Source organism: Clavelina lepadiformis, chromosome 6 (genome assembly GCF_947623445.1).
Source record: "Clavelina lepadiformis chromosome 6, kaClaLepa1.1, whole genome shotgun sequence".
Classification (NCBI taxonomy): domain Eukaryota; kingdom Metazoa; phylum Chordata; class Ascidiacea; order Aplousobranchia; family Clavelinidae; genus Clavelina; species Clavelina lepadiformis.
The window spans coordinates 20252163-20277611 of record NC_135245.1 but is presented as its reverse complement, the minus strand read 5'-3'; the positions used below and the strand labels follow the sequence as shown (position 1 = coordinate 20277611).

The 25449-nt window shown below is 37.6% G+C and overlaps 6 protein-coding genes across 6 annotated transcripts; all 6 read left to right on the top strand.

Moving 5' to 3' along the window:
- The first annotated feature begins 503 nt into the window (after positions 1-503).
- Positions 504-2598, top strand: LOC143462150 (putative oxidoreductase SAR2567). The gene is made up of 7 exons (XM_076960195.1): positions 504-662; positions 898-1031; positions 1234-1368; positions 1500-1596; positions 1714-1827; positions 2059-2095; positions 2166-2598. The coding sequence occupies exons 1-7, from the start codon at positions 626-628 to the stop codon at positions 2386-2388; spliced, it is 777 nt and encodes a 258-aa protein (XP_076816310.1). The 5' UTR covers positions 504-625; the 3' UTR covers positions 2389-2598.
- Positions 2599-3969: 1371 nt separating this feature from the next.
- On the top strand, positions 3970-6525 carry LOC143462153 (putative oxidoreductase SAR2567). Its single transcript, XM_076960198.1, has 7 exons — positions 3970-4124; positions 4768-4901; positions 5112-5246; positions 5365-5461; positions 5556-5669; positions 5881-5917; positions 6067-6525. Exons 1-7 carry the CDS (start codon positions 4088-4090, stop codon positions 6287-6289), a joined length of 777 nt encoding a protein of 258 aa, XP_076816313.1. The 5' UTR covers positions 3970-4087; the 3' UTR covers positions 6290-6525.
- Positions 6526-8574: 2049 nt separating this feature from the next.
- On the top strand, positions 8575-11324 carry LOC143462152 (putative oxidoreductase SERP2049). Its single transcript, XM_076960197.1, has 7 exons — positions 8575-8800; positions 9522-9655; positions 10071-10205; positions 10327-10423; positions 10486-10599; positions 10829-10865; positions 10948-11324. The coding sequence occupies exons 1-7, from the start codon at positions 8764-8766 to the stop codon at positions 11168-11170; spliced, it is 777 nt and encodes a 258-aa protein (XP_076816312.1). The 5' UTR covers positions 8575-8763; the 3' UTR covers positions 11171-11324.
- Positions 11325-13005: 1681 nt separating this feature from the next.
- Positions 13006-16078, top strand: LOC143462241 (putative oxidoreductase SERP2049). Its single transcript, XM_076960319.1, has 2 exons — positions 13006-14572; positions 15405-16078. Exons 1-2 carry the CDS (start codon positions 14536-14538, stop codon positions 15551-15553), a joined length of 186 nt encoding a protein of 61 aa, XP_076816434.1. The 5' UTR covers positions 13006-14535; the 3' UTR covers positions 15554-16078.
- LOC143463412 (L-xylulose reductase-like) lies at positions 15996-17028 on the top strand. Its single transcript, XM_076961877.1, has 4 exons — positions 15996-16095; positions 16344-16457; positions 16687-16723; positions 16806-17028. Exons 1-4 carry the CDS (start codon positions 15996-15998, stop codon positions 17026-17028), a joined length of 474 nt encoding a protein of 157 aa, XP_076817992.1.
- A 2732-nt stretch (positions 17029-19760) lies between these two features.
- Positions 19761-24412, top strand: LOC143461597 (L-xylulose reductase-like). The gene is made up of 7 exons (XM_076959362.1): positions 19761-20740; positions 21529-21656; positions 22072-22206; positions 22327-22423; positions 22486-22599; positions 22830-22866; positions 22949-24412. The coding sequence occupies exons 5-7, from the start codon at positions 22500-22502 to the stop codon at positions 23169-23171; spliced, it is 360 nt and encodes a 119-aa protein (XP_076815477.1). The 5' UTR covers positions 19761-20740; positions 21529-21656; positions 22072-22206; positions 22327-22423; positions 22486-22499; the 3' UTR covers positions 23172-24412.
- Positions 24413-25449: the final 1037 nt, after the last annotated feature.

Here is a 25449-nt window from a genome sequence, read left to right as displayed (position 1 = left end):
ATTATGAACAAACAGTAATAGCCTATCAAGTGGGTCTACGTCAGCACTCAGCACGGACGAATCGGGGACCTATTTGGATCAAGACCATTGATAAAACCTCATAAATAAGTTGCCCAATTTGGTATAAAACAATTCGTAATCATTGTAGAATTTACTTTGTTTCGTAAAATATAAGTAATTTAAAGTAAACAGCGACTGAGAAGCTATTGCATGTCGTTTGGTCACCATTTACATTTCTATTGTTAAAACAGCTCCCATCGCGATCTTCATTTACAAAATTTTGTCAAGTCACGCAGGAATGTCTGGTGAAAAATCCTTTGTCACGCTCTCATATTCTTCGTGAATTAAGCAAACAGAGAAGTTGCTTTTCAAACAACGATGTGTTTGCGTAGGTTAGTCTTATATTAGGGGAGGCATATCTCGGTGACCAGGTAGTTCTAGATTAGTTTTGAAATGGTAGAGTGATTATCCAACAAAACAAAATAGAATCTATTGCGGTTAGAAAGTTTTTTGATCGATGGAATAACGTACAACTATTAATATATTGTTTTAAGGAGTTGACGGAGGTAAATAGATTAATTTTATTCTTCAGCTTCGTAGAAAACCTATTTGGTATCTAAACAAAATGAGTGAATTTGCATCTAAAGTTGTCGTAATAACAGGTGAGTACAAACGCACGCAAATATCTCAGTACGTGAGGACTCTAACTTTAAATTATACATATCTATAAACTGAAACCACGTGAACGCAATGCCGTACTGCTCTTAAAACGTACTTGTCATTATTTACAGAACTTTAAATAACCAGAAACTTTTATGTCACGGTCTTTTTAAAACTGGCGTTTACCAAGACCTTTAACACCGTTTGCTGTGATCATAAATCATATTTATTTCAAAGGCGCATCCAGTGGCATTGGAGCAGCCACAGCAAAGGAATTGTCCAAGCAAGGAGCTTTGCTAAGCCTGACTGGTCGTAATAAAGAAAGACTTGCCCAAGTTGCTGATGAATGCAAGAAGCTTGGAGCAAAAGATGTGAGTAGAGATTTACTGAGCTGTGCATATTATCAAATACTTCAAAAAGATTTCTGCCTGAACAATCAACACAGGTGGCCCGTTTAAGTTTAAGTGACACAGGTGACATTTTCTCCGTAACTGTATTTCCACGTATCCATGATGACTGAGTTATGTTGATCTGCAGCATATAGTCATGCTGTACTGACCATACTTTTTTCAGGTCTTACAGGTTGTCGGTGACGTATCAAAGCAAGAAGACATGGAAAAGATTATAAAAGAGACAGATGATAAGTTTGGAGAAATTCATGTTTTGGTCAACAACGCTGGTTTTGGTTTGTTGGCACCAATTGCTACAGTAAGTTAACAACTATGGTAACATGTTTATTTGGTATCAAGAATCTGAACTACTTAATTCCCTCGTGACTTGTTTCGCAAACTGCAATCTGTCTCGAAAACTTCTTTAAATGTATCTTTATATGTGTTTAGCTTACGCTGGATCAATTTGATCGATGTTTCAATGTCAATGTCAGAGCTGTTCTTTATCTCACCAAACTTGCTCTTCCATATTTGGAGAAAACGAAGGGTATGTAAAAATAATTTGATGGGAATTCCGGAGTAAGAATGAATATATCTTCTTTTCTACTGGTGCAAAATGAGAAACAAATAAAAATATTTCTAAAACCGATCTTGACTAATCAAGGAAACATCGTGAACATATCCAGCACTGGTAGCACTACATATGCCTTGGCGGGGGCTTCTATCTACACTGCCACGAAAGCCGCCTGTGACCACATCACCAAGGCTTCAGCGTTGGGTGAGTTTGTGAGAAACAATCATTAAAATTTGCTCTCAATAGAATAGAAATCTGGAGTTAAGCGAGATTACAAATTTAGTTAAAATGAATTGATCAAATACATTCGTCGGCGAGCAAGCCACGAATAAGCAAGCAAGTAGGCCAGTTGGAAGCTGAATTATAACAACTCAGAAATACTGCACAATATGTTCAACTTCATTTGATAAAAGTATCATGATTTTGTTTTTACAGAACTTGCAAAGAGCGGTATAAGAGTGAATGCGGTGAAGTAAGTTAAATATTTTTTGGTGGCGTTTTGTTCCGCACAAAGGATTGCGATAACCCTTGCTTTGTTACAGCCCTGCAGGCGTGGAAACAAACTTTGGTGTAAGCGCCGGTTTAACTGAGGAACAAAGCAAGGCATTATACGCTGAACACGGAAAGCTCCATCCACTCAATGAAAGAAACATCAAAGTGGAAGAAGTGGTCGACGCCATCTTGTTCCTGGCATCTGACAAAGCAACGATGATCACTGGAAGTTGTCTGAGAGTGGACGGTGGTCGTGGACTGACCGGACAATAAAATACATTGTTTTGTCAAAGCTGAAAATTTGTGCAAAAAACTTAAACTCCAGGGTAATTTTCAACAAAGTTGTTTCGATTTTTGTTTATTTTGTTTGTTTTACTGAAACTTCCTGGTTTCCTACATTGACAAGTCAATTTACTGCGTATCAACAGAGAGCAAAATATCTTACAATGAAATGTTCGAAATAAAATGAAGGCTGCTGGTTTATTGCAACATCTGATGGTCACGCTTCGCTTCTCCTTGCTCTTGTGAGTTATTTACTGTCTGAAATCTTGATGACCAGTCGTTGGTTATAATTTACAAAGAAATCTCGGCGAAATTTGTGGAGTTCGAGGTTGAAGATAGAACTTTACTGAAGTGTCCGGCCTTGGAGAAATTCTTCTACTGCCTGACTTTTATTTTTGTAGGCACCCACAACAAAACGCAAATCCAGAAAGACCATAATTGGCCACAACATAACTTGAATAGAATCATATCAATATTGGTTGTTAGGTCCATTCTGTTCGCAAAGTATATACGAATGGAAAATGTATGAATTACGCCAGAAATGATACCCAATTAACATATTGGTCTTTTGTCTTCTGCTAGGATGAACGATTTGAAGCCGTTTAAATGGTTAATTATAACAGAGTGGGAAATCACCTTGTTGCTTAGCACCTTGTGCTGCAAGATTAAAATAGTTATTTAGTTCCTATACAACACTAAAATAACAACATTAATGAATAGGAAATAAAGGTTAATTGAAGGTGCGCTAAGTAGTGTAAATATAGACAAGTAAATATCAAGACTTTTAGGAGTTATCAAGAGTTGGAGTCGATGAAAAAAAATAGTTGTGTAGACACAAAATAAAGAAACAAAAAGATAATAAATGAATAAACTTGCAACGTTAACACTGTACAGCGCCACCACGCCACCACGCCACCACGCCACCACGCCACCACGCCACCACGCCACCACGCCACCACGCCACCACGCCACCACGCCACCACGCCACCACGCCACCACGCCACCACGCCACCACGCCACCACGCCACCACGCCACCACGCCACCACGCCACCACGCCACCACGCCACCACGCCACCACGCCACCACGCCACCACGCCACCACGCCACCACGCCACCACGCCACCACGCCACCACGCCACCACGCCACCACGCCACCACGCCACCACGCCACCACGCCACCACGCCACCACGCCACCACGCCACCACGCCACCACGCCACCACGCCACCACGCCACCACGCCACCACGCCACCACGCCACCACGCCACCACGCCACCACGCCACCACGCCACCACGCCACCACGCCACCACGCCACCACGCCACCACGCCACCACGCCACCACGCCACCACGCCACCACGCCACCACGCCACCACGCCACCTATAACTTTGTTGTACACAGAGCAAAGAAAAGCTGCGCACTCTTTAAACCCGAGCGTGTTTGCGAACCCGAGGCGGCACTGCGCATCTCCATAAGCACTCACAAGTTCCGTCTAGATTTGCAGAAGCGATATTATCGCCATAAATTATGGGATAAGTCTTAATCCAGCAGGAAAGTTTCTTGAACAAATGTTTAAAATGCATTCCAGTCAATACTATTCTAGCATCGTCAGTATAACTCAGATGTATGTAATTGTTGTAATATTTCAGACTTAGTGCATTATCCTGACACACATTTATTTCTAAACAACATGAGTGAATTTGCATCTAAAGTTGTCGTAATAACAGGTAAGTTGTGATTTTAAAAGTAAAATGTACGAGTATTTTATTGCTATTATATGATATGTCAAAGCATTAGACGACTTATGTAAAATGTCCCGGCAACATTTATCGGCAGAAACGACCTCAATTGCCAGCATTGAGTCAATGATTTACAAATGAAAGAGAAGCAAAAGAATGTTGTAGCAGGACAAGTATAGGCTGCGCATTTAGTGGCCTATTTGGCGCTCATTTCACTTGCTTCAAAGAAATTTTCTGTAGATATGAACAGTTTGACCTGAAAAAAACAGATGCGATCTATTCCTATCAATTAAATTGTTTGTAGCATTTCAATCTGAACTTTAAAAGTGAAAAACAACGGCTTATTTTACATTTTTCAACATTCTGATATGCCCTGAATGTATCTTGCTAGCAATTGAAATGTGACTAAGTAAGTTGAATGCTAAATTGCATTAAACGTATAACAAGTGAATTCGATTAAAAAGGTTGTGTTGGTGTTGGATGTTGTTGTTTGTTGGATGATGTTAACTCTAAATACCTCATCAACTCAGAGAAACTTGCAACCTTCTATTCTAGTGCCTTTAAATTAGACATTTTTCATTACCCTGTATGTCGTTTTTAGTTTTAATTACGTATAAAAATTTCTTCAAAGGAGCATCCAGTGGCATTGGCGCAGCCACAGCAAAGGAATTGTCCAAGCAAGGAGCTTTACTTAGCCTGACTGGTCGTAACAAAAAAAGACTTGCCCAAGCTGCCGATGAATGCAAGAAGCTTGGAGCGAAAGATGTGAGTTTAAATTATTCGCCAAATGGACAGTACTAAATGGACAGTACTAACTTGATCTTGTAAAACTTACGAATCATCATGTAAATGACACAATTACTTTTTAACGAAGACATTTGAAGGAAAAAACAAGAACGAACTTGAGTTAAGAGTGAGACTTGGGTTGTTTATGTTCCAGTGTTTTCTCTTACAAACAAAATGGGTTCATTGCAGGTCTTACAAGTTGTCGGTGACGTATCAAAGCAAGAAGACATGGAAAGAATTATAAAAGAGACCGCTGATAAGTTTGGAGAAATCCATGTTTTGGTCAACAACGCTGGTTTAGGCTTGGTGGCACCAATAGCCACAGTAAGATGGAAATAAATACATCATGTATATGGGGTACCCATAGTATGAACGGTTTAGTGCATGTCCTGCTTATTTCGCACCATATATACTTGTATAAAAGTGACACTTTGTGTCTTAGTTTACTTTGGATCAGTTTGATCGATGTTTCAACGTCAATGTCAGAGCTGTACTTTATCTCACCAAACTTGCTCTTCCATATTTGGAGAAAACTAAAGGTGTGTAAAGGAAAATTTATTGGGGTTATCAAAATCTAGAAGTAAAAATTTAGAAATAAATGAGTTTACTCTAAACCAACATTGACTAACCAAGGAAACATCGTCAACATATCCAGCATCGGTAGCACTACATACGCCACGAAAGGTTTTTCTATTTACTGCGCCACGAAAGCCGCCTGTGATCACATCACCAAGGCTTCAGCGTTGGGTGAGGTTGTGAAAATAAACATTATAGTTTGTCCATGATAAAGTTAAAAGCTGTAGTTGGTGCAAACGAGAACTAAAAAATGAACAAGTGAAATGAAATGTTAAAATGAATTGTTGTTGGTAAGAAAAAGTTTGAAGTTGAATTTTAACAGTTGGGAAATCATTATTGAGCCGCTTCATTTGATAAAAGTTTCATGATATTGTTGTTACAGAACTTGCAAAGAGCGGAATAAGAGTGAATGCCGTGAAGTAAGTTAAGTATGCTTGGATAAGTTGGATAGCGTCAGGTCGCGTCTGGTTGTCGCGTCAGGATTCCGCTAACTTTCCTTTTATTACAGCCTTGCATTAGTTACCTTCAAAACATTAAGCTTTCTTTATCCCTTATGTGCATCATAAAGCCCTGCTGTGGTTAAAACAAACATCATTGTGAACATCGGCTTTTCTGAGGAACAAAGCAAGGAGATGTTTGCTGATAATGCCGGGAAGCATCCACTCAATGAAAGAAACATCAAAGTGGAAGAAGTGGTCGACGCCATCTTGTTCTTGGCATCTGACAAGGCAACGATGATCACTGGAAGTTGTCTGAAAGTTGATGGTGGTCGTGAATTGGTTGGACAATAAAATGCATTTTATTGTCAAAGCTGAATATTTAGAATAATTTGCAGCAAACTTGTTTGGCGTTTGTAATTCTTTATGTCTACTACTGTAAGTTCTTATTTTTTAAATTCTATTACAGTGAGTTCCTATCATAATCAACTTAATTCATGTCAATACGTAGTATAGTATCTTACAATAAATTTCAAGTAATTATAAAATAATAAATATAATAAAAACGTTTCTTCAATGGCTGTTGGTTACACTTTGCTTGTTCCTGTGCATGCGAATGAAATGCTAAACTAACTTAAATTGAAATCTTGATAACTAGTCCTTGGTTGAACCTTCCAACAAATTTCAACAAAGTTTGAAAATGAAGACAAAGTTTTTCTTAAATGTTCCATGCTTGGTGAAAAACTGCCATACTGTTTGACATTCTTCAATACATTTCTTGAAGGTTAATCGTTTTCCGTTCTACTGTACCAATGCCCATGCAGCGTTCGAAATCAAACTTCAAACTTATTGAATAGATTTGACATTTAACCAATAATCCTTTTATTGCAGCCTTGCATAGGTAACGTTCAAAACTTTAAACTTACACTTACCCCTTATGTGCGTCATAAGGCCCTGCTGTAGTTGAAACAAACATCCTTGTAGACATCGGCTTTTCTGAGGAACAAAGCAAGGCTAGATTTGCTGATCATGCCGGTATGGCGACTGTAATAACAAATTGTAATAAGTTACATAATTGGCATTTTAATAAGCGATTGTGTGTTCTCCAGTTAGATGTAATTGAATATTTAGACAGCTATTATTCTTGGTTAATCCTGTTATTCAAACATTGTATCCCTAAATCGACATACTGACCTAGATATGAGCGTTTTCAAGTAGCGTCGCAATTTGGAGTGTAAGAAGTTAGATGGTACTTGTAGTCAAAAGCTTAGGTGACGTAAAATGACATATCTATACGTAGTAATGCTAATAACGTGTTTTTCTTTGATTGGCTGATACGTATCGATATAAAAGCTTAGGCTTGGTTCAAACCGTTCTCTTCAGTCTTTTCTGTTTTGCCCTTCTGGCTTATTCATTATTCAATTGAAGTGATCGCTCTATTCGGATGAGAAATGGTGATTAAAGTGTTTCTGATGTGACTACGACTATGTTTGGGACAGTATAACAATTTAGACTTAATGAATGATGTGCTGATTAAAGAAACAATCAGAGATAGCATATGCAACGGAGTCAAAGATAAAATAGTCAGGAGTTCTAAAAGAAAGACTAAAAGCCTTTGGCTTTAGGCCAACCTAAAACAATTCACATCGCCATCCTCACACCGGTAAGCATCCACTCAATCAAAGAAACATCAAAGTGGGAGAATTAATCACAGGATTCCGCTAACTTTCCTTTTTTTACAGCCTTGCATTAGTAATCTTTAAAACATTAAACTTTCCTTACCCTCATGTGCGTCATAAAGCCCTGCTGGAGTTGAAACAAACATCATTGTCAGGGCTGGTTTGACTGAGGAACAAAGCAGGGTATTACAAGGCAAAGGCATACAAACAATAATTAATGAATGTGTTTGTTAGTGTCATAGTGGAATGTTTTCGTAAAGTCACTAAAACTCCAAAAGACAGAAGTAAAACTAAAGCATATACAGTACTTGAGAAATGTTGGTTATTCTGGTGACTTACTGTGGCTACTGAACTAATCACCGCAAAACCAGCGTTGATAACCAAAACATAGATTTCTCCAAACTTATCAGCGGTTGCGTTTATAATTCTTTCCATGTCTTTCTCTTTCTTTTTCCTTCTTGTGAGTAACTTATTATCCAGTATCGAGCTTCACGCCGAATTTCGAAACTGACAATACAAGATCATTTGTATTGTCGGCCTATATGAAACAACAGTATCACCAAAACGTATCACCAAAAGTCACAAACGTTGCGTAGTACATTTAAAGCAGTGGAAAACCTTATTTCGTTTGTTTGTTCTATAATAAAGGAAAAGTCGAATCAGGCAGCTTGATTGGCGCTGGATACGGTACAATATCATATCAGCCGTCGAAGTTACAGAACCTTTATTAACATTTCTCGGTTAAAAGTTACTTGGAATAATTTACGCAGACTGTGAAACGAAGTGACACAGCGCACGCCCGAAGCAGATAACACAACACAATTTTTTATACCAGACAAAACAAATTTGTTTTAAACGGAGCAAACAGAAAAGTTAATTTTTTAAAACTTCGTTGCACAAGGTAGAGTAGCCGACACGACTGAAGTCGGTATGAAGTATTGCAAGATCTAGTTCAGTTCTGCAGCAGTGGTGTGATCAGCAAAATCTATGGGATAAGTTTGATTCGAGTTAGAAGGCTTCCTGACCAAATATTTGACTTGAGTCGCAGTCAATGTCATTCCTAAGTTATCGTCAGTAAGTAAGTTCATGGCTTCACTGATTTTTGTATTACTTCACTTTTTATAAAGAAACAGATTTTTTCTAAACAAAATGAGCGAATTTGCTTCCAAAGTTGTCGTAATAACAGGTGAGATGCATTTCAAAATCTCTAAAGTTTATCTTATATCATTGAATAACTCTTATAATATTCCAAACTGCGCTGGGGAACTGTCGTAGCGTTTAAACCTAATGTACATGAACCGCGCATAAATGCGAATTTGTTTCAAAAGTGATGATGCGTTTGTCTTCTATTCCATCTTTTTCGTTAAAATCATTTCTCAACACCAGTTGCATAATTGCTTACCTGCCACCCCTGGCTTTAGCGTGCACTGAGTCAATGATCTACTGACCGATTTGGAAGCAGTGGTGTATTGGTCTAAAGGTCACTTACAACAAATAGATTTGAGTGCATTCAAGAAGCGCAGCATTTATTGCAGAAATTGATCCTTCTACATTGTTTTAAGTGTTTTCTGGTCATGCTGGCATAGTTTGCGTCTGCTTGGTTTGCGAGTTTCAAACATTTTGTTTATATTTCGATGTAATTACAAAAGACAGTAGAACTCTTTGGTTTAACAAAATCGTTTTCCGCATTACAAGCTCCTTAAAACTGAAAAATTGCGACGTAGCTGTTTTTGTGTTCTTCTGCACACTTGCTTAAAACCAAGGAAGTGTTTAGTTTGCCCTGAACTGTTGTGTTGGTGCTTAATGACGTGTTGCTAAATATAAACAACTTGAAAAGTTATAACTTGAAAAAGCAACGTGAATGTAGTTTTGTTTCGGTTTAATCAAGTATTATCTTTGTTTTAAAGGCGCAGCCAGTGGCATTGGAGCAGCCACAGCAAAGGAATTGTCCAAGCAAGGAGCTTTGCTTAGCCTGTTTGATCTTAATCAAGAAAGACTTGCCCAAGTTGCCAATGAATGTGAGACGCTTGGAGCGAAAGATGTGAGTTTAAACTAATCGAGCAAGCAGTCTTATTCAGAACGTAATAAACAACTTATCGAAAAAGTTAAAGCGAATTGAGGCAAACTTTTTGCACTAATTGTATCACCTTTGTGTTCGTTCTCACTAACTTTGGATGTTTCTCTTTTTTACACGTTTTTAAAGTACATTGATTTCTTTTATGCACGATTGATTGTTCTTTGTTAAATGTTTATCTAAGTTGCCATTTGAAGCTTCGATACGGTTGACTGCATAGTTTCATCAAGTCTTTTGCTCTTTGGTGGCCTACATGCATTATCGTGGAATGGGGCCGGGCATACTAATTGTGTAACAGAAGCACAAACTCATTCAGGCCAATTTCATGAGATTTTTCGTCTTCTACTTAATTTTTTATACAAATAAGATTTTATTATCGCAGGTCTTGCAAGTTGTCGGTGACGTATTAAAGCAAGAAGACATGGAAAGGATCATAAAAGAGACAGCTGATAAGTTTGGAGAAATCCATGTTTTGGTCAACAGCGCTGGCGTCGGTCCTGCGGTGCTAATCTCCACAGTGAGTTGAAGATTATCACTGGCAGCATATTTTCATCAACAATTGTAATTTAATGTATTTTCATAACTTTATCCCTGATAAATGTCACATTTATTTATGGAAGTTTTTTTGTCATTTTTAGTTTACTTTGGATCAATTTGATCAATGTTTCAACGTCAATGTCAGAGCTGCTCTTTATCTCACCCAACTTGCTCTTCCATATTTGGAGAAGAGTAAAGGTAAAAAAGTTATTTTGAAGTAATGAATAAATTTACTTTATAACGTACTAAAAATGACTAAGGAAACGTCGTCAACATATCAAGTGTAGGAAGCACGTCTTATACTTTACCTTACGGTTCCATCTACTGCGCCAGCAAAGCAGCTTGTGATCATATCACCAAGTTTTCAGCAATCGGTAAGTTCGTGAGATATGAAGATATCTGTTCCTATGGAGGAATAATGCTGTGATATTTAGTGAAATGTTGTAGGAATGTGATCATGAGACATACTGAAAAATTGATCAGATAATATGGTGGTTGTCAACCGTATACTGCATGTTAAACCTATCACTTACAAGACATCCTACGAAACTTTTTGCATTTGATCTGTTCGTTTATCGTATTCTAAATAACTTCTATTGACAGAACTTGCAAAAAGTGGAATAAGAGTAAACGCAGTGAAGTAAGTTCCACAGTTACAAGTCTATGTTTGTTTGTTTTTTGAAAACTATAACCTCATTATCTATTTGTTGTGTGCCATGCAGTCCTTCTATGGTTGAAACTAACATCCTCGTAAATGCTGGTTTCACGGAGAAGGAAAGCAAAGAGATGTTTGCTGATGAATCCGGAAAGCATCCACTCAATGAAAGAAACATCAAAGTGGAAGAAGTGGTCGACGCCATCTTGTTCCTGGCATCTGACAAAGCAACGATGATCACTGGAAGTTGTCTTAAAGTTGATGGTGGTCGTGAATTGGTTGGACAGTGAAATGGATTACAATAAATTGTTGTCGTATAAATTGTTGGTTTTGTTTGTTTTTACAATGAGTAATTAGTTTTGAAAAGTAATCAGATTTTGTAATCAGCCGACGTATAATGTGTAACGAGATTTCTCTCGTTCATTAAAGCAGCGTTTTTTTTCACATTTACAGCAAATAGTGATACCCTTGACTGCGAGTAACTATATATTGTGTAGCGTTGTCGCGCTGCTAACACTAATTGATCAACGTTTTGAAACCGCCTTTATTTGCTCACCGTCAGACACCGACCAATCAAGCCGAAGACGCAACGTTTATATTTATCAATGTTGACGAAAACAGTGATAAAACAACCGTTAAAAGTTGATTAATTGATGAAACGCTTCAAACAAACTACACAGTAATGACTGATTCAGTAGAAGAGCAACAAAGTTCACCTCCCATTCCCCATCTTAAATTTGAACCCAATGGGGCGAAACCTTTCCTCTGTCACAAGGTATGTGAAGTAAATCACCAGGAATCGAGCGTCCAATAGAGTTTGAAATATCAGAACTAGACTAAGCGCCCCATTATCCACAAATCTTCGAACTCCAACGAGTGTTCGTGCTCTTTAACAAGCCGGAAAATGGAAACGTATATGCATTTCTTTGACAACAGACGTCAATTTTGACTTTTCGTGGTGCGTCAAGTTGGTCCCTTGTTTGTTCAGAAACGAAGTTGGAAATCCTAATCCACTTCATTCAGTCCAGCATCGGAAGTATCATCGTGGCTGGTTTAGCTTTCGATCATCTTGCTGGCTTGCTCTATGTTGATTACGACGAAATTCCACATCAAGGCTTTTTTCAGTTACTAGTTATTTCTTTAGGGTTTAAGAGAAAACTATAAAAATTGTCAAAATTTCTCTCCGTGAAGAGGGTTTCTGGCATAATGATGAACATCTTTGGATTTCTGTGGTACGGTGTAATGATGTGTTGAGTGTTACAAAAACATTATTAGAAGGTTGCAATTTGTTATTAAACATGAATTGCTAACAACTGAGTCTTGTTATTGCCCCCATGATTAATAGCTAGCAACATATCATAATAGTAGTATCTGAGTAACATATTTTACTAAACATATTATACTTTGGAAATGGCACACGACACGACTGAACGTAAGCACAGAACAACACATCGAAGTCCAACTTTAATGAATCTGCAAAGATCACAGAGCAGCAATGCACAACAAATTTAGTTAACCGCTTGGTGTTGACAAAGCGCAATTAAGACTACATTCTACATTCGGCCCCATCCCTCAGGCATTTCATTACTCACAGAAAGATTAAATCATCTCCAAAAGCTTTCGCATGTTGGGTTGGATCTTCTCACCAGAGCCTTTACTGACTTAACGATGTCGCATATGGCGTAATTCGTAAAATGTTTTCTGTATTCTATACAGAGCTCCTGGATTGTCCACGGTTAACCCGTATTGATAAACACATGTGTTCTGAAGACATCTCAGCAACAGGTAAGTGACCTAATTTCTCCCTAGGGGCCTTTAGGGCGTTCTACGAAGGCCACGAGCAGATGCCTCACTAAACAGCCACTGCATAGTGTAGTAGTAGGGAAAGACGAGGCAAATGAACGGGACACAACTTTATCACGTTTATGTGCTTGCTGGGGTTTTGTCTTATAAAATTGTTGCCATTTTATTGCTCAAACATCAAAAACATACGGACGGATTTTTCGTTTCCTTCCTGGAAGCCGAACCTACTGTCGTGCTTTCCCTCACGCTTAGATTGGAACTGACTAATATTGTCGTTATATCAAGCACCGATATAGCAGGAAATTTTAACCATATGGAAGTTTAAGTGTTTAAGCATCAACAAAAGCCGCTCGTGGTGATGTGACAGATGCTTCAATGATTAAATTATACTGGTATAAAAGTCAATCACATCAACCTGCTTAGTCGTAGCCAGTTTGTTCTGACAACTGCACATTTTAATAAGAAAAGTTGATTCTTGTATCCTCAAGACGCCAAGGGTAAGGTAAAGAGAGTTCATTATCCCAGCAGCATCGGTTGTTTTCTTTGCGCTATGTGATGTATCGTAGAAGGTTTCAGAAAATATTTGATGAGTGTTAGACAAACATTCGTTACGTGTTAACACACGAACATGCATCTACAAAATATTTTAAATATTTTGGCAGTTTGAAATATTTTACCAACAGCAAAATATTAATTGGCTGTTTAAGTAACTCATTATCCAATATCGAGCTTCACGCCGATTTTCCGAACTGACAATACAAGATCAATTGTATTGTAGATTTATATGAAACATTAATATCACCAAAAGGTAACACCAAAAGCAACTGACGTTGCGTGGTGTATTTAAAGCAGTGGAAATATTTATTTGGTTCTTTTTGTTCTATAATAAATAGTCAATTGAAATCCGGGAGCTGGATATGGTACAATATAGTTATACATTTGCTATACAGTTATACATCAACTGCACATTTTAATAAGAAAAGTTGATTCTTGTATCCTCAGGACGCTAAGGGCAAGGTAACGAGTGTAGATCATCCCAGCAGCATCGGTAGTTTTCTTTGCGCTATGTGATGTATCGTAGAAAGTTTCAGAAAATATTTTATGAGTTTTAGACAAACATTCATTATGTGTTGACACACAAACATGCATCTACAAAATATGAAGCAGTTTGAAATATTTTACAAACAGCAATTTATTAATTGGCTGATTAAGTAACTCATTATCCAGTATCGAGCTTCACACCGATTTTCCGAACTGACAATACAAGATCAATTGTATTGTAGATTTATATGAAACAACAGTATCACAAAAACGTATCACCAAAAGCAACAAACGGTGCGTGATACATTTAAAGCAGTGGAAATCTTTATTTGGTTATTTTGTTCTATAATACATAGCCAAGTCAAATCCGGGAGCTGGATATGGTACAATATAGTTATAATCCAGCAATAAATTACTTTGAATAATTTACACAGACTTTGAAACGAAGTGACACAGCGTACGCCTGAAGTAGAAAACACAACACGTTTCTTTACACCACACAAAACATTCGTTTTCAACGAAGCAAACAGAAAAGTTAATTTCTAGCATTTCTATGCACGAGGTAGAGTAGCCTGCACGACTGGAGTCGGTATAAAGTAATGCAAGATCTAGTTCAGTTCTGCAGCAGTGATGTGATCAGCAAAATCTATGGGATAAGTTTGAATCCAGTTAGAAGGTTTCCTGAGCAATTATATGACATGAGTCGCAGTCAACGTCATTCATAAGTTATCATCAGTAAGTAAGTTCATTGTTTCACCGATTTTTGTATTACTTCTTGTTTTATACAGAAACAAAGTATTTTGTAAAGAAAATGAGCGATTTTGCTTCCAAAGTTGTCGTAATAACAGGTGAGATGCATTTCCAAATCTATAGAGTTTATCATTATTATTAAGCAGATATATTATATCATTAAATAGCTTTTTTATAATATTCCAATCTGCGCTCGGGAAATGTCGTAGCTTTTAAACTTAATGTACATGAACCGCGTATAAGTGCGAAATTGTTTTCAAAAGTGATGATGCGTTTGTCTTATATTCCACCTTTTTCGTTAAAATCATTTCTCAACACCAGCTGCATAATTGCTTACCTGCCACCCCTGGCTTTAGTGTGCGCTGAGACAATGATCTACTTACCGATTTGGAAGCAGTGGTTTATAAAAGATCTAAAGGTCACTTACAACAAATTGGATTTGAGCGCATTCAAGTAGCGCAGCATTTATTGCAGAAATTGATCGTTCTACATTGTTTTATATGTGTTCTGGTCATGCTGGCATAGTCTGCGTTTGCTTCGTTTGCAAGTTTCAAACATTTTGTTTATATTTCAATGTAATTACAAAAGAAAATAGAACTGTTTGTTTTTATAAAATCGTTTTCCGCATTACAAGCTCCTTAAAACTGAAAAAGTGCGACGCTACTGTTTTTGTGTTCTTCTGCGCGCTTGCTTAAAACGAAGGACGTGTTCTTCTGCGTGCTTGCTTAAAACGAAGGATGTGTTCTTCTGCGCACTTTCTTAAAACGAAGGATGTGTTCTTCTGCGCACTTGCTTAAAACGAAGGACGTGTTTAATTTGCTCTGAACTGCTATGTTAGTGCTTGATGACTATGATGAAAGTTACTATTTTATAAGGTAGCGTGAATTTGGTTTTGTTTCGGTTTAATCGAATATTATCTTTGTTTCAAAGGCGCAGCTAGTGGCATAGGAGCAGCCACAGCAAAGGAATTGTCCGAACAAGGAGCTTTGCTTAGCTTGACTGGTCGAAACAAAGAAAAACTTGCTCAAGTTGCCGATGAATGTGAGACGCTTGGAGCGAAAGATGTGGGTTTAAACTAATCGAAAAGTAAACAGTCATTTTCAGAACGTAATAAACAACTTATCGAAAAAGATAAAGCGAATTGAGGCAAACTTTTTGCACTATTTGTAGCGACTTTGTCTTCTTTCTCACCAGCTTTCGTTGTTTCTTTTTTTTACACGTTATTAAAGTACATTGATTTCTTTTATGCACGATTGATTGTTCTTTTTGGAATGTTTATCTAAGTTGCCATTTGAAGCTTCGATACGGTTGACTGCATAGTTGTGTCAAGTCTTTTGCTGTTTGGTGGCCTACATTAATTATTGTGGAATGGGGCCGGGCATACAAATTGTGAAACAGAAGCACAAACTCATTCAGGCCAATTTCATAAAAAATTTGTCTTCTACTTATACTTTTTATACAAACAAGATTTTATTATCGCAAGTCCTGCAAGTTGTCGGTGACGTTTCAAAGCAAGAAGACATGGAAAGGATCATAAAAGAGACAGCTGATAGGTTTGGAGAAATCCATGTTTTAGTCAACAGCGCTGGCGTCGCTCCTGCGGTGCTAATCTCCACAGTGAGTTGAAGACTATCACTGGCAGCATATTTTCATTACTTTATCACTGATAAAAATCAATTTTATTTTTAGAGGTATTTTCTTTATTTTTAGTTTACATTGGATCAATTTGATCGATGTTTCAACGTCAATGTCAGAGCTGCTCTTTATCTCACCTAACTTGCTCTTCCATATTTGGAGAGGGCTAAAGGTAAAAAAGTTATTTTAAAGAAGTGAATAACTTCATTTTATAACCAATCTCAACTGACTCAGGAAACATAGTCAACATATCAAGTGCAGGAAGCACGGCTTATACTTTGCCTTACGCTTCCATCTACTGCGCCAGCAAAGCAGCTTGTGATCATATCACCAAGTTTTCAGCAATCGGTAAGCTCGTGAGATATGAAGAGATCTGTTACCATGAACGATTAATGCTGTGGTCCTTAGTGAAATGTTCTATGAATGTGATCATTAGACATACTGTAAAATTGATCAGATAATATGGTGGTTGTCAATCGTTTGCTGCATGTTAAACATGTCATTTGCAAAGCATCCTAAGAAATGTTTTGCGTCTTATCGCTCCGTTTACCGTGTTCTAAATAACTTCTATTGACAGAACTTGCAAAAAGTGGAATAAGAGTAAACGCAGTGAAGTAAGTTGCACAGTTACACGTTTATTGTTGTTGGTTTTTTGAAAACTGTAACCTCAAAATCTCTCTGTTGTGCATCATGCAGTCCTTCATTTGTTGAAACTAACATCCTTGTAAACGCCGGTTTCACGGAGAAGGAAAGCGTAGAGATGTTTGCTGACGAATCCAGAAAGCATCCACTCAATGAAAGAAACATCAAAGTAGAGGAAGTGGTCGACGCCATCTTGTTCCTGGCATCAGACAAAGCAACGATGATCACTGGAAGTTGTCTGAAATTTGATGGTGGTCGTGAATTGGTTGGACAGTGAAATGGATTACAATAATCTGTTTTCATATAAATTGTTGGTTTTGTTATTTTTTGCAATCAGGAATCAGTTTTGAAAAGTAAACAGATTTTGCAATCAGCCGACGTATAATGTGTAACGAGAATTTTCTCGTCCATGAAAGCAGATTCTTTTACAAAATTACAGCAAATAGTGATACCCTTGACTGCGAGTAACTATATATTGTGTAGCGTTGTTGCGCTACTAACACAAATTGATCAACGTTTTGAAACCGCCTTTATTTGCTCGCCGTCACACACCGAACAACCAAACCGAAGACACATTGTTTAAATTTATCAATGGCGCCAAACACAGTGATAGGTGTACCGACACTTAATCACGCGACACATAATCACTAGGACATTTAATCACGCGACTTGGATACTTAATCACGCGACATTTAATCACGCGACACATAATCACTTTGATGTCGAAAAAGCTTGAGGAAAATTCAGTAATTCAAGCTCGTGTGCATCTTTCTGTGGGAGTGGCGATGTGGATTGCGCTTAAGGTTGGCCTAAAGCCAAAGGCTATTAGTCTTTCTTTTAGAACTCCCCGACAATTGTCTTTGACTCCGTTGCGCCTGCTTTCTCTCTAATGTTTCTTTAAATCAACACCAGCTTCATAAAGTCTAATTGTTATATTGTCCGAAGTAAGTTGTATCACATTAGAAACATTTTCATCATCTTTTCACATTTAAACAAAACCATAACTCCAATTCAGTAATGAACAGTCCAGAAGGTAAAACTGATATTATGTGTAGAGACAAGAAGTAGAGATTTTAACCAAACCTTAGTTTTTATACAAACACATTAGCCAATCAGGAAATAACATGTCATTTTGCATTGCTACGTATAACCTATGTAATATTTAACATTACTCTAATGTCACAACGTGCAACGTGCACAAATGCAACGTGCAACGTTTCTGCAAAGAATTGCTGGTACTCAACCTTCTATTCTAATGCGGTACAAGGCACTGAAACTGCGCGTGCAAAACACAGTTGACCGTTATCTGTCAAGCGAGATTTTAGTGCAGTTGCTTACATTTCCCATGCATAACATTGCTGTGAATTGTAAATGTAAATAAACATTGTAAATGTGTGATTAAATGTCGCGTGATTAAATGTCCTAGTGATTATGTGTCGGTGATTAAACGTCGCGTGATTAAGTGTCGCGTGATTAAGTGTCACCAAACCCAGTGATAAAACAACCATTAAAAGTTGTTTAATTGATAAAACGCTTCAAGCAAACTACGCAATAATGACTGATAAAGTAGATGAGCAACAAAGTTCGCCTCCCACTCCCCACCTTAAATTTGAACCAATTAGGGCAAAACCGTTCCTCTGTCACAAGGTATGTGAAGTAACTCACGAGGAATCGAGCGTCCAATAGAATTTGAAAGGTCGGAACAACACAAAGCGCCTGACTATCTGCAAATCCTTGAGTCATTGATTGTTCAGAAACGAGGTTGAGAAATCCTCAGCCATTTCATTCAGTCCAGCATCGGAAGTATCAGCGTGGCTGGTTTAGTTTTCGATCATCTTGCTGGCTTGCTCTATGTTGATTACGACGAAATTCCACATCAAAGCTTTTTTCAGTTACTAGTTATTTCTTTAGGGTTTAAGAGAAAACTATAAAAATTGTCAAAATTTCTCTCCGTGAACACGGTTTCTGGGATAACCATGAACATCTTTGGATACCTGTGGTACGGTGTAATGATGTGTTGAGTGTTACAAAAACATTATCAGAAGGTTGCAATTTGTTATTAAACATGAATTGCTAACAACTGAGTCTTGTTATTGTCCTCATCATTAATAGCTAGTAACAAATTACAATATTAGTAACTGAGCAATATATTTTATTAAACATATTACACTTTACAAATGGCACACGACACGACTGAACGTAAGCACAGAACAACACATCGAAGTCCAACTATAGTGACTCTGCAAAGAACACAGAGCAGCAGTGCACATCGAACTTATTCAACCGCTTGGTGTTGACAAAGCGCAATTAAGATTGAATTCTACATTCGGCCACATCCCTCAGGTCTTTCATTACTCACAGGAACATTAAATCATGTCCAAAGCTTTCGTATTTTGGGTTGGATCTTCTCACAGGAGCCTCTACTGACTTAACGTTGTCGCATATGGCGTCGTTCGTAAAACGTTTTCTGTATTCTATACAGAGCTCCTGGATTGTCCACGGTTAACCCGTTTTGAAACAAACAGGTGTTCTAAACACATCTCAGCAACAGGTAAGTGACCTAATTTCTTCCTGGGCGGCCATAGGCGCGTTCTACGGAGGCTACGAGCAGATGCATCACTAACGAGCTACTCTATTGTGAAGCAATACGAGCAAACGAGGCAAATGAACGGGACACAACTTTATCACGTTTATGTGCTTGCTGGGGTTTTGTCTTATAAAATTGTTGCCATTTTATTGCTCAAACATCAAAAACATACGGACGGATTTTTCGTTTCCTTCCTGGGAGTCAAAACCTACTGTCGTGCTTTCCCTTACGCTTAGATTAGAGCTGACTAATATAGTCATTATTTCAAGCACCGATTTAGCGGGAATTTTTAACCGTATGGAAGTTTCAAAGTTTAAGCATCAACAAAAGCCGCTCGTGGTGATGTGACAGATGCTTCAATGATTAATTTATACTGGTATAAAAGTCAATCACATCAACCTGCTTAGTCGTAGCCAGTTTGTTCTGACAACTGCACATTTTAATAAGAAAAGTTGATTCTTTTACATCAAGATGCCAATGGCAAGGTAACGAGTGTTCATCATCCCAGCAGCACCTGTAGTTTTCTTTGCGCTATGTGATGTATCGTAGAAAGTTTCAGAACATAGTTGGTGAGTGTTAGAGAAACATTCATTATGTGTTGAGACACGAACATGCATCTACAAAATATGAAGCAGTTTGAAATATTTTACAAACAACAAATAATTAATTAATTGGCTGATTAAGTAACTCATTATCCAGTATCGAGCTTCACGCCGGTTTTCGAAACTGAAAATACAAGATCAATTGTATTATGGGCCTATATGAAAAAAAAAGACTCACCAAAAGTATCACCAATAACCACAAACGTTGCGTGGTACATTTAAAGCAGTGGAAATCGTTATTTCGTCTGTGTGTTCGATTAAAAATAGTCAATTCAAATTCCGGAGCTTGATTTGGTACAATATCATATCAGCCGTCAAAGTTACAGAAATATTATTTTTTAGCATGTCTCGGCTAAAAGTTACTTAGAATAATTTCTACAGTCTTTGAAACGAAGTGACACAGTGATCAACGCCTGAAGGAGAAAACACAACACATTTCTTTATAACACAGAAAACATTCGTTTTAATAAAAGAAAACAGAACAGTCGATCTTTCAAAACTTCTTTGCACGAGGTAGAGTGGCTGGCACGACTGGAGTCGGTATAAAGTATTGCAAGATCTAGTTCAGTTCTGCAGCAGTGGTGTGATCAGCAAAATCTATGGCATAAGTTTGATTCCAGTTAGAAGGCTTCCTGACCAATTATATGACATGAGTTGCGGTCAATGTCATTCATAAGTTATCGTCAGTAAGTAAGTTCATGGTTTCACTGATTTTTGTATTACTTCACTTTTTATACAGAAACAGATTTTTTTCCTAAACAAAATGAGCAAATTTGCTTCCAAAGTTGTCGTAATAACAGGTGAGATGCATTTCCAAATGTATAAAGTTTATCATTATTAATAAGTAGATAAATTATATTATTAAATAGCTTTTGTATAATATTCCAATCTGCGCTCGGGAAATTTCGAAGCGTTTAAACCTAATGTACATGAACCGCGTATAAATGTGAAATTATTTGCAAAAGTGATGATGCGTTTGTCTTATATTCCACCTTTTTCGTTAAAATCATTTCTCAACACCAGCTGCAAAATTGCTTACCTGCCACCCCTGGCTTTAGCATACACTGAGTCAATTATCTACTCATCGATTTGGAAGCGTTGGTGTATTGTTCTAAAGGTCACTTACAACAAATGGATTTCGGCGCTTTCAAGTAGCGCAGCGTTTATTGCAGAAATTGATCCTTGTGCATTCTTTTAAGTGTGTTGTAGTCATGCTGGCATAGTTTGCGTCTGCTTCGTTTGCAAGTTTCAAACATTTTGTTTATATTTCGATGTAATTACAAAAGACAATAGAACTGTTTGTTTTAACAAAATCGTTTTCCGCATTACACGCTCCTTCAAACTGAAAGAGTGCAACGCTACTGTTTCTGTGTTCTTCTGCGCACTTGCTTAAAACGAAGGACGTGTTCTTCTGCACACTTGCTTAAAACGAAGGAAATGTTTAATTTGCTCTGAACTGCTATGTTAATGCTTGATGACGTTTTGCTAAGTATGAATATGAATAAATTTGAAAATTACATTTCTAAAGTAACATAAATGTAGTTTTGTTTCGGTTTAATCAAGTACTATCTTTGTTTCAAATGCGCAGCCAGTGGCATTTGAGCAGCCACAGCAAAGGAATTGTCCAAGCAAGGAGCTTTACTTAGCCTGACTGATCTTAATCAAGACAGACTTGCTCAAGTTGCCGATGAATGTGAGAAGCTTGGAGCGAAAGATGTGAGTTTAAACTAATCGAAAAAAAACAGTCATTTTCAGAACGTAATAAACAACTTATCGAAAAAAATTAAAGCGAACTGAGGCAAACTATCTGTACTATTTGTATCACCTTTGTCTTCGTTCTCACCAGCTTTCGTTGTTTCTTTATTTTTACGTTTTTATCGTACATTGATTTCTTTTATGCACGATTGATTGGTCTTTTGTGAATTCTTATCTAAGTTTTCCCTTGAAGCTTCGATACGGTTGATTGCATAGTTGCTACATGTCTTTATCCGGTAAGTGGCCACATGCATTGTTGTGGAACGGGGCCGGGCAAACAAATTGTGTAACAGAAGCACAAACTCATTCAGGCCAATTTCATGAGATTTTTCGTTTTCTACTTATTTTTTGTACAAATAAGATTTTATTATCGCAGATCCTGCAAGTTGTCGGTGACGTATTAAAGCAAGAAGACATGAAAAAGATTATAAAAGAGACAGCTGATAAGTTTGTAGAAATCCATGTTTTGGTCAACAGCGCTGGCGTCGCTCCTGACGTGCTATTGTCCACAGTGAGTTGAAGGTTATCACTGGGAGCATAATTTCATCATCAATTGTAATTTAATGTATATGCATAACTTTACCCCTGATAAAAGTCACTTTAATTTTTAGATTTTTTTTTTCATTTTTAGTTTACTTTGAATCAATTTGATCGATGTTTCAACGTCAATGTCAGAGCTGCTCTTTATCTCACCAAACTTGCTCTTCCATAATTGGAGAAGAGTAAAGGTAAACAAGCTATATTTAAGAAATGAACAACTTCATTTTATAATTGACCTCAACTGATTCAGGAAACGTCGTCAACATGTCAAACGTAGCAAGCACGACTTGTATCTTGACTTGCGGCTCCATCTACTGCGCCAGCAAAGCAGCTTGTGATCATATCACCAAGTTTTCACCAATCGGTAAGTTCGTGAGATATGAAGACATCTGTTCCCATGAATGAAAAATGTTGTGATATTTAGTGAAATGTTGTATGAATGTGATCATGAGACATACTGTAAAATTAATCAGATAATATAGTGGTTGTAAATCGTCTACTGCATGTTAAATATGACACTTACAAAGCATCCTAAGAAATGTTTTGCCTCTCATCGCTATCATTTACCGTATTTTAAATAACTTTCATTGACAGAACTTGCAAAAAGTGGAATAAGAGTAAACGCTGTGAAGTAAGTCGTACAGTTACAAGTCTATGTTTGTTTGTTTTTTGAAAACTATAACATCATAATCTATTTGTTGTGCATCATGCAGTCCTTCATTTGTTGAAACTAACATCCTTGTAAACGCCGGTTTCACGGAGAAGGAAAGCAAAGAGATGTTTGCTGATGAATCCAGAAAGCATCCACTCAATGAGAGAAACATCAAAGTAGAAGAAGTGGTCGACGCCATCTTGTTCCTGGCATCTGACAAAGCAACGATGATCACTGGAAGTTGTCTGAAAGTTGATGGTGGTCGTGAATTGGTTGGACAGTGAAATAGATTACCATGCTTTCAAAAGTTGTTAGGGTTCGAAAAATGACGCCCTAACTGTGAATAAAATGACACTAGTTTATTATGCAGAACAAAATAAAACATTTGACACTTAACACTAGAAAGACTGAAATTTTGATTTACCTAGAACCACGGAAGGTGTCATTTTGACACCCATGTACTTTGGAGTCGAACAGTCTGTTTTGTTTACGTTTTTTCTTAAAATATCAAAACAAACAAGTCAAACGTCACTAAACAAGTGACAAATATTGCCGAAATGCGCGAGTATACTTCATTTGCAGCCTTTGCACACACGCTGTATACTGGCAGTGCATTTTCCGCATAGGAAGTTTTCACATTTGTGGCATCCGCCAATAGAGCGGTTCTTTTTGCAGTGGCCTCTGACTTGGCAGTTTCGTGTTGGTGGTTGTTGATATCCACTAGCAGCTGCTTCTTCTGCAGAGCGAGGAGCTGCTTTTTTTGTAGAGCGAGGCTTTGAGGAATGTTTTACAAAGAGCATCCCAAGTTCTTTCGCCAAGTTTTGCAGAAATACCTGTCTTGGAAATTTTATATGTTTAATTTTTTTGTACAGGACCCAGAGAAACAAAAGAAAAGACCCAAAGAAAAATGAAACAAGTCGGCCAAACTATCTCGTCTGCAGATGCAGTGAACAAAAACTGCACTATTCACTACAATTTTAATCTACACCTGGTTTGCAGTCGAAATCATACTGCGTGAGAAATTCACTGCAATGACGTATTTTGCGCCTGGAAGACGTACATGTAAGCTACCAAAGAGACCATGGGAAGCAAGAATGTGGAGGCAATGACTCTTTGATGATGAAACAATGCATTTATCACAGACGAGGAATTTTAGGTTGTTATATCACAAAAGGATTTGAGATTCATAGCTTTGGTTGGACCTGTTTGTGCATCGCGCAATAAGTTGTCAAAATGACACCTTCCATCGTTCTTGGTAAACAAGACAGATTAGTGCACTGTTTGTACTCCAAACAAAAAATGGTCAAAGCCCTGCATTAAGCTCATTAAATGATTGAAAGTGACAAAAGAAAGCGGTTCTACAGTAAACGACTTTGGGTTAGTACAACTTTATTTTTCATAAGGTGTCAAAATTACACCTTCTATCGTTCTAGTGTTAAGCTGATAATATGCAGAACCAGTTTTATTGTTACAAACATTATAGTACTTTTACATGGAACCTTATGTATAATGTCGTTGAAAATTTTCTTAAATAATTCTACAAATGTCTTTGCTTGAGGAGGCTTCAAGGACCTAAAACTAAGATCTCTACGATTTTGTTGGACACTTACGCAGAGCTTTAAAAAATCTTTAAATGTTTAAACCAATCAGAAGATGTCGTTTTCTAGCTTAGGAATTTCCCTGGCAGTTGGCGTGCTTCAATGTCCCAGTTCGCGTGCAGAATTAGGCTAAAATTTGGCATGAAAGTAGCTAAAAGTGTTTTTTTAGGCCAAAAACTCTAGTGTTTATTTTGCGCTTCAGTTAAAAAAGTTTGAGTCATGGTTTATAGATGGCATTTTATGGAATTATAGTCCAAAGTATACTAAACTGACATACAAAATTTCAAAGCCCCATGGAGCATAGTTCTTTGGACAATTCCCGTTGTGAAAAACTGATCCTTCGCAGCAATCACATCTATTTAGTGGGTTTGTAGATGTTGTTACGCCGTTGAAATGAATAGAAGAGACTTAAGTCAAACTTATGTTGCTCTGACACCTGTGATTTTCTGTTTTGCCGCTTTCCATGTAAATTCCACCCTGAGAGCAGTGGTTAAGGACCCACGTTCAACTTCCCTTTGTCGCAGCCACAACACATTTCCATCTGGCCGTCAATCAACGTGGGTAGAAGTTTGTATTTAAGGGAGTCCAGCGGCTTCTTTATGCGCGGGCAAGCATCGATCAAGAAATCTTCTTCCGCTTTTTGATGGTCTGACATACCTACACGGGGACTTTCCCCTGGTCGGCTGAGCGGAAAAGTTTCCGAAACAATCGCAGCACAAATGAGGAAAACTCGCATTTTTTGTACAAAGGCAGGAAATAAGTTTGTTTAACGAAGATAATAACAGAAAATATGAACATTCCAAGCATTACTAAACAGCTATTTTTGGCTGGGAAACAAACGGTTACCAGCAAACAGTGTATTGTTATGGTTAATCTTTTGTAACTTATCCAAGTATTAGCAACAGAAAAGCAATCAGCAGCAACTTCAAGTTTTGCGAAAGTCTAGTTTGAAGTAATTGTTGAT

Bases quoted from the DNA above. Each gene is read 5' to 3' on its own strand.
- LOC143462241 (XM_076960319.1), top strand. From the start codon at position 14,536: ATGAGCGATTTTGCTTCCAAAGTTGTCGTAATAACAG. The intron at 14,573-15,404 runs GTGAGATGCATT...TTTGTTTCAAAG, and splicing joins CAAAGTTGTCGTAATAACAG to GCGCAGCTAGTGGCATAGGA.
- LOC143462150 (XM_076960195.1), top strand. From the start codon at position 626: ATGAGTGAATTTGCATCTAAAGTTGTCGTAATAACAG. The intron at 663-897 runs GTGAGTACAAAC...TTTATTTCAAAG, and splicing joins TAAAGTTGTCGTAATAACAG to GCGCATCCAGTGGCATTGGA. The intron at 1,828-2,058 runs GTGAGTTTGTGA...TTGTTTTTACAG, and splicing joins CACCAAGGCTTCAGCGTTGG to AACTTGCAAAGAGCGGTATA.
- LOC143462152 (XM_076960197.1), top strand. From the start codon at position 8,764: ATGAGCGAATTTGCTTCCAAAGTTGTCGTAATAACAG. The intron at 8,801-9,521 runs GTGAGATGCATT...TTTGTTTTAAAG, and splicing joins CAAAGTTGTCGTAATAACAG to GCGCAGCCAGTGGCATTGGA. The intron at 10,866-10,947 runs GTAAGTTCCACA...TGTGCCATGCAG, and splicing joins ATAAGAGTAAACGCAGTGAA to TCCTTCTATGGTTGAAACTA.
- LOC143462153 (XM_076960198.1), top strand. From the start codon at position 4,088: ATGAGTGAATTTGCATCTAAAGTTGTCGTAATAACAG. The intron at 5,670-5,880 runs GTGAGGTTGTGA...TTGTTGTTACAG, and splicing joins CACCAAGGCTTCAGCGTTGG to AACTTGCAAAGAGCGGAATA. The intron at 5,918-6,066 runs GTAAGTTAAGTA...TGCATCATAAAG, and splicing joins ATAAGAGTGAATGCCGTGAA to CCCTGCTGTGGTTAAAACAA.
- LOC143463412 (XM_076961877.1), top strand. From the start codon at position 15,996: ATGGAAAGGATCATAAAAGAGACAGCTGATAGGTTTGGAGAAATCCAT. The intron at 16,096-16,343 runs GTTGAAGACTAT...CAACTGACTCAG, and splicing joins GGTGCTAATCTCCACAGTGA to GAAACATAGTCAACATATCA. The intron at 16,458-16,686 runs GTAAGCTCGTGA...TTCTATTGACAG, and splicing joins CACCAAGTTTTCAGCAATCG to AACTTGCAAAAAGTGGAATA.
- LOC143461597 (XM_076959362.1), top strand. From the start codon at position 22,500: ATGTCAAACGTAGCAAGCACGACTTGTATCTTGACTTGCGGCTCCATC. The intron at 22,600-22,829 runs GTAAGTTCGTGA...TTTCATTGACAG, and splicing joins CACCAAGTTTTCACCAATCG to AACTTGCAAAAAGTGGAATA. The intron at 22,867-22,948 runs GTAAGTCGTACA...TGCATCATGCAG, and splicing joins ATAAGAGTAAACGCTGTGAA to TCCTTCATTTGTTGAAACTA.